The sequence below is a fragment of the Eublepharis macularius genome, chromosome 5 (genome assembly GCF_028583425.1).
Source record: "Eublepharis macularius isolate TG4126 chromosome 5, MPM_Emac_v1.0, whole genome shotgun sequence".
Lineage (NCBI taxonomy): Eukaryota > Metazoa > Chordata > Lepidosauria > Squamata > Eublepharidae > Eublepharis > Eublepharis macularius.
In genome coordinates this window covers 66,312,053-66,326,355 of record NC_072794.1, presented here as the reverse complement: position 1 = coordinate 66,326,355, position 14,303 = coordinate 66,312,053, and the positions used below count along the sequence as shown (strand labels likewise).

The window sequence follows — 14,303 nt, the reverse complement described above, 5'->3', positions numbered from 1 at the left end:
AATCAGATTCTGTTAGGAAAATGGAAATGTTTTGAAACAGTGAGATGTATATTAGACAGAATATGGTGAAGACAGAATGGAGAAGACAGAAACCAGGCAACTCAATTCAAAGGTATGCAGATGTCACTGCAGAAGAATGGTACATAATAGATTTACTATATTGGTTTAATAATTTAGCAGGAAGATGACAGCTATTTCAGACAGATCATTAATTCTGGAAACTAAATAACCTTTATGATAAGCCAAATTTATGTGTGTGTATATATATGTGTGTGTGTGTGTGTGTTTCTCAGGTTTGTTTTAAGCATTTCAAATTGTAACGTGTGTAGCATTAGTGTAGCACTAGCAGATATACTCTGATATGGAATTACATGGTGAAAAAGTTTGATAAACATGTATAGGATTATAGTACAATTTTTTACTGTTGTACAGGGTTGTTTGCTGTTCTAAAATACTGTTCTACTATTGCACTCCAAAACAGCAGTGCAGGCTTGATGTCATAAAAACGTTAACATTTCAGTCATATGTGACAGATGAGATGAGCAAAACATTGCTATTTCTTATGCTTTAAACAACCTTTTAAAAATGTATTACAGATGCCTGATGATTGCCTGACTACTGAAGTATTTTGACTGCTGAGCTTAACTTTCTAACAATGAACAGTTCAAAACCACCTGTGTTGGCTGGAATTGGTATATTTTCTAATACAACCTGTCGCACAGAAAAGAAGATCTCTGTGTTTTTTTCTGTAATTTTTATGACAGTGGGAATTTTATCCAACACTCTTGCAATAGGAATTCTTATGAAGGCTTATCAGAGATTTAGACAGAAGTCAAAAGCCTCTTTTTTGCTTTTTGCTAGTGGTTTGGTTATCACAGACTTGCTGGGCCATCTCATCGCTGGAACCATTGCAGTATTTGTATATATCTCTGACAAAGACTGGATCCGATTTAATCAGTCCAATGTTCTCTGTAGCATTTTTGGCATCTGTTTGGTGTTCTTCGGACTATGTCCCCTTTTTCTGGGCAGTGTGATGGCTGTTGAACGCTGCATAGGAGTCACAAAGCCAATATTTCATTCAACAAAAATGACCTCTAAACATGTAAAAATGATGTTGACTGTGGTATGCCTTTTTGCTATTTTTATAGCTTTGCTGCCTATATTTAGGTTAAGAGCCTATCAAATTCAAGCATCAAGGACTTGGTGTTTCTATAAAACAGAACATGTTGAAGAGTGGGAAGACAGATTTTACCTCCTACTTTTTTCATGCTTGGGTTTATTGGCCCTTGGTATTTCATTCTTGTGCAATGCTGTGACAGGAATTACACTTCTGAGGGTCAAATTTAAGAGTCAACATAGACAAGGCAGATCTCATCATTTTGAAATGATCATTCAGCTCTTGGCTATAATGTGTGTCTCTTGCATTTGCTGGAGTCCATTCCTGGTAAGACTTTAATATCTTTGTGAATTTTAATGCATTCCTTTGTTTGAGAGTTTATTAAAAATTTAATGCCTTGATGTTTCCTATATGAGAACTCACTTCATTCAACAGCACATACTTCAGATGTACATAGAGCTATGAATCTATTTTCTGTGTAGACCTGATCCAGTCAAAGTAGAGCACAGTTAGTTCCACAGTTCAAAGTGTAAAACTTGGTATGGTATAATGTCCTATACTCTCAGATGGAACCTCTCAGTGTTGGGATTATTAATACTTAAATGACATTTAATACGAATAGTTATAAACCAAGAGTAGATTTCCAGGTAAAGATTCTAGTCATAGACAACCACTTCCTGCTTTTCTTTGACTGTGCGGAATGCATGCAGGTTTTATCGATGGCTTGGGAAACGATACTACTGTTAGTAAACTTACTCTGTGTTTATATTCATGTATGTGCATTTTTGCAATTCTGTACTTAACTATTATACATTCAGATCTAATTTTAAATCCTTGGAATACAGAGTTAATGGAATACAGAATTAATCTTAATCACATTAGAATGTGGTTTAAAGAATTATTAAAGAAAGACCTTAAGTGATCAATAGTGCAATCCTAAGAACATTTTTCTGGAAGTAAGCCCCATTGAAAAGACCTGAGCAGAGTAACTGTCTAGGATTGCTCTCTAAATCTGTTAACCGAGTAATACTTAGATTGATTGTCTGGTGTCAGTAATCTGGTGTAGTCAGGTTTAACCCTAAAACTATAGTTAAATAATTATGAAGAAAACTGTTCATATTTTGCATTTTTATTGAGTTCAATGCAGTGCACTAAAATTCAACAAGAGATTGAATAAGTCTGGGGTAAAAACAATTGAATTGAATTGTCTGTGTTTGTTTTTGAATACTGCAGTTTGCATTAATTGAACTCACTGAGAACCCTTTCTGTCTTTCTCTTGCCTTTCATATGGAAACTTATTATCTGTAGTTGGACAAATAGTATCTTGATGGATGTGTATGCACTTTAGTTTGAGAAAATGGCACGAGGGGAGAGAAGGGTTATAGACCCTTCCATGCATCATGGCCTCAAGCCAAATCAGGTGACTTTCCCATTTATTTAATATGTAATCCTGTCAGGAAGTGGTGGAGATGGCCTAGTTGACTGGCAGTTGCTCTGGATCAGTGGCGGCCTCTGGGATCCCCCCCCCACAGGGTGGGATTGGAGAACAGACTGTGTAATAACCTGCAGCAGAGCTTGGCAGTGTGGACTGGGGGCTGATCAGACAGGTGATTGGCTGAGCACAACACATGACTTGAGGCCGCAAATAGGCTCGTGGGCCTTTAACATCCAACTTGTACATCTGGCTGGCAAGCTGGAAACACACCAGCTGTTAATGCACAGGATGCAGGTGCTGCAGGACAAAAGGGTACAGGCTGCAGAGGCTGGACTACTCCTTGGGAAGGATGCCCACCCCTGCAAGGAACCCAGGGAACCTATTAAGCCCGTGCAGACTGAGGGAAGGCTTTTATGAGGAAGAAGGGCCATGAGAGCTATGTGTCGTCTCTGTGCCCAGCTAAGTTTAAATGCAGTGGGACAGGGCTGCAGCAGGTGGGACAGCTTCCCTTTCCTCAGGCTGGAACCAGATAAAAAGGCAGGCCCAACTGTGAGAAAGGAGGAGAGGCTGTAAAAAAAAAAAGGATGCCCAAGTTAGGGCAAAGGATGGCTTTCTTGCAGACAGCTTGCTGAAAAGAAGAGCAGAGATTTTTCTCAAAGAAGGGAAAGGGTCTAAGACTGGAGGCAGAGAGGGCCAAGCAGCAGCGAGCAGTGCCAGGCATAGCTGCTCCCTTGGTGAGGTGGGACCAGCAATTGGACTCCAAACCTACGAAGGGACTGCAGACTCAAATTAAAGGAAGAATACTCTTTAGTTGCCTGTGAAAGGGAATAAAGAAAGGGCTAATGGCAGCTTATGATGAGGGTGGGCAAAGGGGGAAAAATGTATAGGGTTCCCAGATGCCCACTGGTGGCAGGCAAACTCCTGGAAATTTGATTTCTTGCCCGCTGATTGCTAGGCAAGTCCCCTGGAGGTAGCCGCCACTAGTAGGCACTCAGTGAACGCAAGCTGTGTGCATGTTCCCTGGGTGTGTGGCAACGTCATTCTGGAAGTGACATTGTGACCATGGGAGCATTCCTGTGCTTTGTTTGGGGCTAATTTGGGCCCCCAAATGGGCCAAATTAGTCCCATGTGGAGCATGGGAGTGCTTGCGTGGCTGGCACAGTGACATCACTTCTTGAAGTGACATTACCATGTCAGCCTTGGGGTGTGTGCGCACAAAGCATGTTCCCTGGGTGCCTTCAGGGTGTGTGTGTGGGAAACCTCTGTGGGGGGCGGGGCTTGTGCACACGAAGAGCTATCTCGTGCCCACACGAGGTAAGTGCCAGTGAGAGGGACGTGGCAACCATAAATGTGTAGTGGGTACTCTTGCCCCCTGAGGTCCCATTGAGCTCAAGTGTGACACAAGCCTGTGAGGATGTGCCAGACTGTTGCTTCTGAGGAAGCAAGGAGGAAGAATGAAAAGTAGGGGAAGAATTAGGGTGTTGAACCCTTCCCTTTTCACTTCTGATGCCATAGGGGGTTCATGGCGCTGAGCAAGGAGACAAAGGGTGTGGTGCATTGACCCTGCCTGTCAACAGATACATTAATACCAGAATCTTGTCTAGTTTTGACTAGTAGTGGTTCTGAAAGAAGACAGTGGATGTTCTAACATGCTTATTGAAATTATTTAATTAAAGCTGGAGAATTCAGTTAAAATCACTGCTTGCTCACAGGTTTTGAGCAAGCTCTCTCTCTCTCTCTCTCTCTTTGTGTGTGTGTGTGTGTGTGTGGTGTCAGTAAAATGGGAATAATAATAGCCTAATATAAACAAGTAAGATTTTTGAATAATAAAATATTACGTGAATTATTAATAATAACGTTTTAAAAGTTATATAAGAAATGTGTGCAATCGGTTATTGGGCTCAGTTCAAGGTTTTGGCTATCATGCCCAAAGCCCTTCATGACCTTGGTCCCTCATATCTACAGGGTCGCCTTTCTCCCTATGCTCTCCTATGACAGTTTTCCTCATCTGAACAGGGCCTTCTGCAGATATTAGCCTGCAAATGAGCAAAATCAATAGCTGCCTGTACAAATGCAGTATCTTCGGTGAGACCCACTTTATGGAATGGCCTACCTGAAGAGGTCAGGAAAGCTTCCATTCTCCTGATTTTCTGCAAACTATGCAAAATTGAATTATTCAAGTGGGGTTTTTAACACATGGTTCAGAGAGATGCTTTCATAAAGAGAGGGAGACTATAGACTATAATTTCTGTTGCTGTAAGTATGCTCCTGTTTTGTTTCAACATTGTTTCAGTTCTGTACTGTTTTTCTGCTTGTTTTTTCATATTTCTGCTTCCCCTAACCTATTGTATTATTGAATGTCTCAGCTATTGATCATATTAAGTTACGCTGTGTAATCTGCCTTGAGTCTCAGTGAGAAAGGCGGACTATAAATAACAAACAAATGAACATTACAAGATGGGAAGCATTTGTTATTAAAGTATAATCAAGGTATATGAACTCTGCTGGTGAATTCAGGAAGTTAGGTGCTTCTTTCAACCCAGTTATTTTAAGAAAAAGGCCAGTTCAAGTAGGAGTGGAAGTAATTACTTAACATAACAAACAATTATAGCACATGTATCTAACATTTTGCCTACATAAAATATGTACCGCAGAAGTAATTCGAATGTCATTAGTACATTTAACCTTTCTTTTATAAATTAGTTTGAAGTATCAGGTAGCTTTGCAGCCTAGCTGCTTGTTTTCTCTTTAACTTTATTTATTATAAAAGGGTTCACAGACTTACCTGCAGGCCATGTTACAGCCAGGAGAAGAGGCAGGGGGCAGAGGGCAAAGTGTCACATATGGGTGAAGGGCGAGGGTGCAGGTGGGAACTGGCTCCTCTCCAGCAGCTCTTCACGGTTGCACCACCATTTCTTCATTTGGCAGCTGAGGTGACAGTGGTCACGTCTGGCTAATGATGGCTGGAGCACTGGGTTGCAACAGGAGCGAGCTAGTGTGGTCCAGGAGGGGAGGCCTGCATTGAGAGCGAGTTTGCAGGATGTGCTGGGAATGCAACCAAAGGAAGTGTCACAGGGCATGTTGCAAGTTTGATTACGTCTGGGAGAGCTGCTATGGTCCTCTTCCACAGCTGGTGTGCATGTTCATGTCTAGGTTGCAACAACCCTTTGAGGAGGGGCTGTCAAATGCGATGGTAGAAGCCATGTCTCCCAGGAATCTGTCAGCTGAGTAACAAGCCAGCAGGAGTCAGGACTCTTGTCTTGCCCAGACAGCAGTCAACCTGAAATGCCTTTGCCCTTTCTTGATCATTATTCTGACTGCCAAGCCGCCTGCTAGATTTGGGAGGGCTTTATGCTAGGTTTTCTTATCCCCTGTTTGGGGTGCTCATGGCCACTGATGAGGCAAAGCTGAAGTTGACAAGGAACTTACTTACCTTACATGGTGGCAGCCAAGCTGCTGAAAAAACTGGAGGCTGGCAGGGTAACTGGTCCATTTGATTTGTCCCCCCGCCCCGCACCTAATCTCAGGGTTTTGCCACAGGATGTCATCTCCAAAAAGACTTCTAGGATTTTTGGATGATACATTATCCTAAAGGTTCCTCTATTATTGAGGCTGTTCTACATGAGGTCTTCTCGGTATAGCAAACCTCCCTTGATCGTGCAGTCAGACTGGTGCACTCATAAACCAGGGCCTCTTATGGCCAAGTGCAACATTGAATCTTTTTTCCGGTGACCCTGATCATTGCCTGCTTGATTTTTAAGTTTGATGGTCACTGGTACATGGACAAAGCCATGCCTATGGGGTGTGTGGTTGACTGCAGCCTTTGAGATCTTCAACACCTTCCTGGAGTGGGCTGCCAAGGATTACTGTGACTCCCCTCACATTATTCATTATCTGGATGACATCTTGTTTTCTGGGACAGATGGGATCACAGCATATGCTGACTGGCTGCAGGCATTTCAGAGGCTTGCTGAGAAGTTTGGCTTGTGTTTGGCACCTGAAAAGATCAAGGGTTCCATAAAGTGGTTGGTGTGCTTAGGCATCCTGATCTACTCAGTAGTTGTCACTTGCAACCTGCCAGTGGACAAGCTGATGGCCCTTTGGGGCATGATTGACATGGTGCTGGCAAGTAAACAAACAAATAAAAATTCCTGAAGGAGATTCAGCCCCTGTTGGGCACTTGAACATCACATGCAAGGTGGTGGCCCCTGGGAGAGCCTTCTGTGCCCACCTTGCCAGGGCGACAGCGAGCGGATGGAGTTTTGTCACCATGTTAGGATCACCAAGGAGATGAAGGCAGACTTAAAGATGTAGTGTACATTCCTGGACAATTTCAATGGCACATCTTTCTGGTTTGAGGCATTGGACATTGGTGCATGGGATTCAGGTTGTATCAGGGGGCGTGGGAGTCGGGTTGTATCTAGATGAAAGGTGGTGCACTCAGTGATGGCTGGCAGCTTGGTTGGGAACAGTGATTAGTACAGATTTAGTATTTTCGGAGTTCTTGATAATGGTTGCAGATGATCGGGTAGGACCTGTTCTGGAACAAGAATGTACGTTTTGGTGCAACAATCAAGTGGTGGTGCAGGTCATTAACTGGCAGTTGTCGTACTCTGAGAGGGTCATGCGACTTGTCCATAAATTTGTCTTAGTGCTAACATTGCTTTCTCAGCCCACTATGTTGCAGGTGTGGATGCCTTGTCTTGCTTTCAGGAGGAGAGATTCAGGGTCTTAGCACCTGGAGCATGCAGCTAGCTGCCCCATTCCCGGAGGAGCTGTAGGAGCTGGGAAATAACTCATCATGGAGGGAGTATTGAACTCACTGGTGCCGTTTACTAGGTGGGCTTATGTTGCTGCACTTGCCTCATTTTTGGCATTCTCCAACAGGTTAAGGAGGCACGAGGTGTCACCAGCATTAGAGGTGGCTGTGCTGCAGTACCTGGCCTCTGCATGCACCCTGTGACAGGGCGTGCACCTCCAAGACCATGATCCTCTACCTGGCAGCCATTTCCTTCTTCTGCAAGATTGCAGGCTTACCAGACCTAACCAATAGTTGCCCGTCTAGGAAAGCAGTAGCAGGATGGTCCTGGATGGCTTGAGCTCATGGGGATATGTGGCCTATCACCTTGCCAGTCCCTCAGGGACTTCTAGGGTAGCTTCCCAGCATCTGCTGGTCGCAGTTTGGGACAACACTTTCCCAAGTGTCTTTCACCCTTGCGTTTGATGGGACTCTCCAGGAAGATGAACGGTGGCTGCTTCAGTGAGGGACTGGTCAGGCAGGGTATTGGAACTTGGTGATGTGTTCATTGATGGAAATACACTCCAGGCTCAAGTTTGGTATTTGAAGACCAACCAGTTGGGTCTGGGGGTGACTGTGCAGCTGCGCAGTGTGGCATGAAGTGCTGCCTGCCCAGTAAAGCAGTGGCTGCCTTCATGACAATATGATTGTGCTGTCGAGGTCCCTTGCTAGTGCATTCTGATGGAGCTTTTCTTACCAGATTCCAATTCAGTGCAGTATCGTGGGTTGGGTTGGCAGCAGCTGGGTTCCTGCAAAGGAATTTTGGACTCCCTCCTTCAGGATTGGGACCATGACCATGGCAGTGGAAGTTAGATTGCCCACATCTCACATCCAATCATTCGGGTACAAGGGGTACATCTGGGGCCAGTCTGGCACTAAAGCTTCTCTACTCTAGTCACAGGTGAGTTGGCAAGATGGAGGCGGGAATGTAACATTGAGTGGACTAGTGCAGGGTAGGCTCCACTGGTGCTTGTGACCTGGGTTGTCCATGCTTGGTTGCCCACAGTTTTGCATACCAGAGGGCAAGGAGGAATGTTTTCCCTGTGGGGCCCAAATTGGCTGTGGGCCCTGTGTTTTTTTAACCTTCCGCTGGGCAAGGGGCCACCTGGGTGGGGCCTCCAACATAGCTGCACTCATTGGTGCATTGGCAGGAATTGACGATATGCCCACGTCTTGTGGCATTTTTGAGCCATTGGGCTAGATCCACTGGATTAGTTGTGCTGACGGTGTGGCTCACCCCTCCTCTTTTCATGGACCTCTTAAGTGATCTGGGGGAAACCGAAGGGTTTGCACAAGGCAGTCCATTGCAGGCTTCACCGGGGGTGACAGGGACCATCTGAGCCATGCCTGGATGGGAATGTACCAACTGCCATCCCACAGTGCCTAGTAAATGTGCTGGGGAAGTATCCATCAAGTGGCAAGGGGCAGCTTGATGTAAAGGATCCGTTGTCTTATGCCTCGGCAATGCTCCTATGGCTGTAATCAATAAAGTTGTGCCCAAAAGTTGGTGTGTTGTGTATTCTTTGTCTGGGTCATCAACCTTACCATCACCTGAATGGATGCAACAACCTTTGTGCTTAGGTTTTTTTCCTTCAAAAGATATATGGGTGTAGGGAGTTTGGGTTGAATATTGGATTCTTGTAGCAATACAAATGCCACATAGAAGTGTGGTAGAGACAGCTATCAGGAACAAGTGAGATGAGGGAGAGCTAGAGCTTATGTCATCTTGCTTTCTCTGGCCACCTGCTTATCTCTCCTCTTCAAAGCACTAGTGGGAGTGGAAACGTGATCAGACAAACAGGGTGGAGAGGGAAGACTACTGATGGGCAAGGTGGCATGTATGCGGGAAGATTAGTCAGATGGACAAATGGGTGGCAGGGCAAAATCTGGGGCAGGCGAGGAAGACAAAGGAAAGGCAGAACAAAAAGATTGACAAGATAAGTAAATCTAGAGTGAAGTGACTAAGCAAGTAGGGAAGAGTTGAGCTAGAGCCAGAGAAGTAGAGATGGGAGGGTGGGGGAGGATAGGACAAGTATTTCCTTTTCCTTGTGAGAGAGAGAAGTAGTGCTGCTACTGAGACAGAAAAACGTTTTGCTTTGATCAAAGGCAACTCTGTAGAAGGGGTGCACTGCAACCAATACACTTTCAGACAAATTTAGGGCTAAAGCAGATGATACTGAAGAGACCTGTGATGAGGATCTGACAGTGAAATCCCAAACATAGTTACTCCAGTCTAAGTCCATTGATTTCAATGGGTTTAGACTGGAGTAAGTCTGCTTAGGAAGTCTTCTCAGAGCCTAATTTTTAAAAAAGGGTATGGGAGACCTGATTTGGATTAAGGCTATAGTGTTGGGATGGATGCAGTACTTTACCCCAAACAATTTCCTACCCTAGCTGCTACTCAACCACATAAGAAAGCAGGGAACCAATTTTAGTTAACTGGACAAAAGGACTAGGTTAGATGTTCTCAGGGGGCTCTCATGCATGAGTCTACCTGTTAAGATCTGAATACTATTTTTATTGCCTAAAATTATAGGGGTCTATTTTTAACAAAAGTAAAATGCAGATAGGACAGCTTACCTGTGCCCATCACATAGCTCCTTTGCTTGAAATATTTTTCTTCCAGCTTGGCTCCACTTCCGGAAGTGACACCGAATAATAGGGAAAAAATGCTGAAAGCAACAGTGTACAATGAGTTACGGCACAGGAGAGGCAAGGGTTTAAACAATCTCCCTACTTTATAAATAAACAGTTTGATGCAGAAGGATCTTCCTGAGGAAAGTCTCATAAGTCATTGACCAGGCATATTGCCTATAAATGAGTTACTCCAGCTGGCCTAGTATTTATTGGACCTTTATTAAAGCTAATTGACTAGATCAGAAAAATGCCTAAGCAAAGAGCACAGTTTGTAGCTCAGGGCTCTAGTGTGGTGCCCATGGGCACAATGATCCCCAACAAGTTTTTCAGGTGCCTGCTGAGTGTTTTTAAAAAGTGAGCCAAGCTGGGTGTGGCTTTTGCCAGTAGGACTTCTGATTGGCCATTTGAGATCTGATTGGCTGTGCAGATTTTTTGAAGATGATGGTTTGGGAATAGCTGCCCCCACAGTGCAAGAATATTTACTACATGGTTGAAGATAACCTGTGTGTATGCAAGAAAATATTTTAAAACAGTATATTCATTTTAAAAGGCATCCTATTAAACAGAGCTTCGATCTGAAATGATGAAGAGTTACTGATAGATTTATGTATACTCTCAATCCCTGGCTCAGCCTCCTTTGGTGGCCGTTTTGTTTTTTGCACCACTGTTTGTGCTGGCCATTTTTTGGTTGCGCCCACTACCCTTTGTGAGAAGTCAAATGGTGCCCAGAGGCTCAAAAAGGTTGGCTGTTCCTATTATATCTTGTCACCTATGCGCTCTGTCAGTCTGAATTCCATCAAATAACAGTAGAGATGGGTACAGAACAAAAAAAATAAACACGTGATTTGTGGTTTATAGCATTCCACGGAACATCAAACCACGAACTTCCAACCTTTTCCCAGTTTGTGGTTCATTGTTCTGTGGCATTTCAATCACCCTGCACCGGCTGCTGAAGCTGGTGTGGGGCGTTTGAAACAGACAGACCCTTTCTTCTGCTGCCTGGCATGGAATTTTGTTCTGTGGTTTGTTTTGTGCCCATTTCTAACACATTGACACTGTCCTTTGGTTGGAATGGCCACAACTTTATTGATTACAGCTAGATGGAGCATTGGCCAGGCATGTGGGCATGGATCCATGTTGACATTGGAAGGCCCACTCGCTGTCTGATGCTTAACACTCCAGCCCCATACCGGTGCACCTCAAACAAGTGTTCCTCCGCCACCAGCCATGCTGGACGGCCGTTGCCTCCCAATCCATTGGGGTGAGCTGCCCCCTCACCCGTTTAGGATCTGGCCCAATGCCTCAAACCCACCAAACCCATAAAGTTGAGATACTCCCCCATGCCGCCATGAGAGCGGAGGGTGAGTGGGAAATGTGTTGCTCCTGCTAGGAATCCTGAGGAATGGCGCTGATCATGTGGCTGGACAGGAGGAGGGATGGATACTGCTCCACTTCCGGGCTGACCACACCTCCACTGCATTCTTCCTTCCATACCAATACAACCCACTGGTGAGTCTGCGAGCGTCTCTTGTCACCTATGTGCTACGTCAGTCTGAGTTCCGGCAAATAACACACAGACACTGTCCTTTGGTTGGAATGGCCACAACTTTATTGATTACAGCTAGATGGAGCAATGGCCAGGCATATGGACATGGATTCTCATTGGCATTGGAAGGCCCACTCGCTGTCTGATGCATAACACTCCAGCTCCATGCTGGTGCACCTCAGCAAGCGTTCTGCCATCAACCATGCCAATCCGTTGGGGTGAGCTGCCTGAGCGCCCCATTCACCCTTTTAGGATCCAGCCCAATGCCTGAAACTCACCACAGGAGGAAGGCTGAAGGCCCGACTCCCGCCAATGCTCCAACAGCTGTAGCAAAAGTTGGAGCCACCCCCCCCAAGGTTCCCAACTTCAATGCCCAGAGGAAGGAGAAAAAAAACCCAAGGGAGCCCCAGCCAACCTGGCCCCTTGTGGGAAAAATTCCTTCCTGGCCCCTGCAGGCGACCGGCACAACTGGCCCTATGGATTTCTGCTGGGACCCGCAGGGTCCCAACCGCATCCCCCTGAATAACTTCCAAATTTCTTTGCTCATCCAGGTGTTGCTGCCATGCCATTCGGCCTTCTCTCCCAGGGGAACGCTGTGCCTGTAACTAGATCAAACAAGGTTAATGCTTTCTTCCTTCCTAACATAACCCAAGTATGCTTGAGAAGTCCATCTGCCAATAGCCTTTATGCTGTCTGCTGACAGCCCTGCCTTGGCTGCTGTGGTGGCTGCCCCGATGCGGAATGAGTGAGAGCCGAACTCCATCGGTGGAAGGCCTGCTGCCTGGAGGCTGGATTTTAGAACAGCTGTGAACTGAAACATGAGTAAACTCCCGTCCATGTGGACCAGGAGTTGGCCTGCAGCCAGGGGACACTTGCCAAGATACTCCCTGACAGCCCAGACTCTCGGAGCCATACCACCACTCCTCGCCTCTGCTGGTCCGTCTTGGAGCGCCGGACTTTGGCCCGCAAGCTGCCACCCTCGAATGATATGTCACCCACTGCCAGGGCACTGCCTGATGGATCCCCAGATGAAGCAGCTACAAGTTTCCCAACCCGGAAGGCCCCGTATAACGCTAGGCAGAAGGCCACTCTGAACTGTGTGGTCTCGAAGGACAAGCAACATACTCCGGGGAAGCCCCCCAAAATATTCAGGAAGATACCTGCCGTGATCAGCCGCTGGGAGTCCTTATGGGGTGGGGGTTCCCGGCAGGTCAGGAAGCTCCTGGTTGGGTCTGTCCGACCTGTCACCCTGTAGAAAAATGAGATAGCTGCCACGTGCGTTCTGATGGTCTTGGGTGCATATCTGATCTCGTCCAACCCAGCCAAGTACTCCAAGAATGCCTCCTCTGGTACCTCGACCTCCACTCAGCTGAGTTGTTTGGAGAGGAAGGCTATGAACACAGAAACAGCTGTCCCGTATGCCTGCCTTGTAGATGGTGCTAGTGAGTTCAAAACTCCTTGGATGATCTGGTGTTCCCAAGCTCCCACAACTCATCTGCGAAGTAGTCTGGGTGTTGCTCGGCATTCGGTGCCATGTCCCAAAATCTGTCTTGCTGAAAGCAAGAAAGGGCGTCTGCTATGTTGTTCTGCACCCCCGAAATGTGGCAAGCTCCGAACACAATGTTGTGCTGCAGGCAGTCTGTATACCAGTCGCATGACTCGCTCCGAGCATGATGACTGTCTGTTTACCACCCACACCATCGCTTGGTTGTCGCACTAAAAGAGGACCTTCCTGTTCTGGAACCGGTTGGTCCAGAGGACCACCACAACCAGGATCAGAAAGAGCTCCAGGAACGTGAGGTCTCTGAGAATGTCGCTACCCCTCCAGGCTTCCGGTCATCTTTGTGCACACCAACACCCTTCCCAGTATGCTCCAAAACCCACACCCCCCATGGTGTCAAGAGTGCACCTAGAAAGCTGCCTCTATCTCCATGGGCTTGCTCCAAAAGGACACGCCGTTATAGGACTTCAAGAAGGTTTGCCATATCCGCAGATCCGCTTTCAACCATTCTGTGATCCGAATGTGATGATGGGGCGCCATCACTCCCACGGTTGTCCTGATGAGGCTGAGCGTAGAATGGCCTCCTGGGTGCTCCCACCCTACAGGCGAAGTTCAGACTACCCAAAAGGGATTGAACCTCCCACAGAGTCCTCTTATTCGCCCGAAGTGCATTGTTTACTTTCTTGCGGAGAGCTACCAGTTTGTCCTGGGGTAGGCTACATGAGCCCTGAACGGTGTCTATCAAGATCCCCAGGTATGCTATGCAGTTAGAGGGGCCCTCTGTCTTCTCATGGACTAGCGGGACGCCCAGCTCTCCAGCCACCTCCTGAAACAGTTGAAGGAGCCTCTGGCAATCAGTGTTCCCCACTGGACCCACCATGAAAGAATCTTCTAGGCAGTGCGTCGCGAAAGGGGAGCCCACTTCATCCTTCACATCCCATTCCAGTAAGGTGCTGAACGTCTCAAAGGCTGAGCAGGCTACCATGCAACCCGTAGGCATAGCCTTGTCCACATACCACTTTCCCTGAACTTTGAACCCCAGCAGGCAGAAGTTGATGGGGTGGACTGGCAGGAGCCGGAAGACCGATGGATGCCACAGTTTGCCATGAGTGCCTCACAGCCTCAAGCCCACACCAGGTTCACTGCCTGATCCAATGAGGTGTAGCGTATGGAGCAGAGGTCCAGAGGGATCGCGTCATTCACGGAGGCCCCCTTTGAGTAGGACAAGTGATGGATCAAGTGATATTCTCTGGGTGCCTTCTTTGGGAC

General features: G+C 46.5%; 1 protein-coding gene across 1 annotated transcript in view; it reads left to right on the top strand.

Moving 5' to 3' along the window:
• Nucleotides 1–642: 642 nt before the first annotated feature.
• Nucleotides 643–14,303, top strand: part of PTGFR (prostaglandin F receptor) — a 64,248-nt gene continuing 50,587 nt past the window's right edge. Inside the window, exon 1 of the mRNA XM_054981727.1 lies at nucleotides 643–1,444. Coding sequence (XP_054837702.1) covers nucleotides 656–1,444 — 789 coding nt within the window. The 5' untranslated portion in view covers nucleotides 643–655. The remainder of the gene's footprint in view (nucleotides 1,445–14,303) is intronic.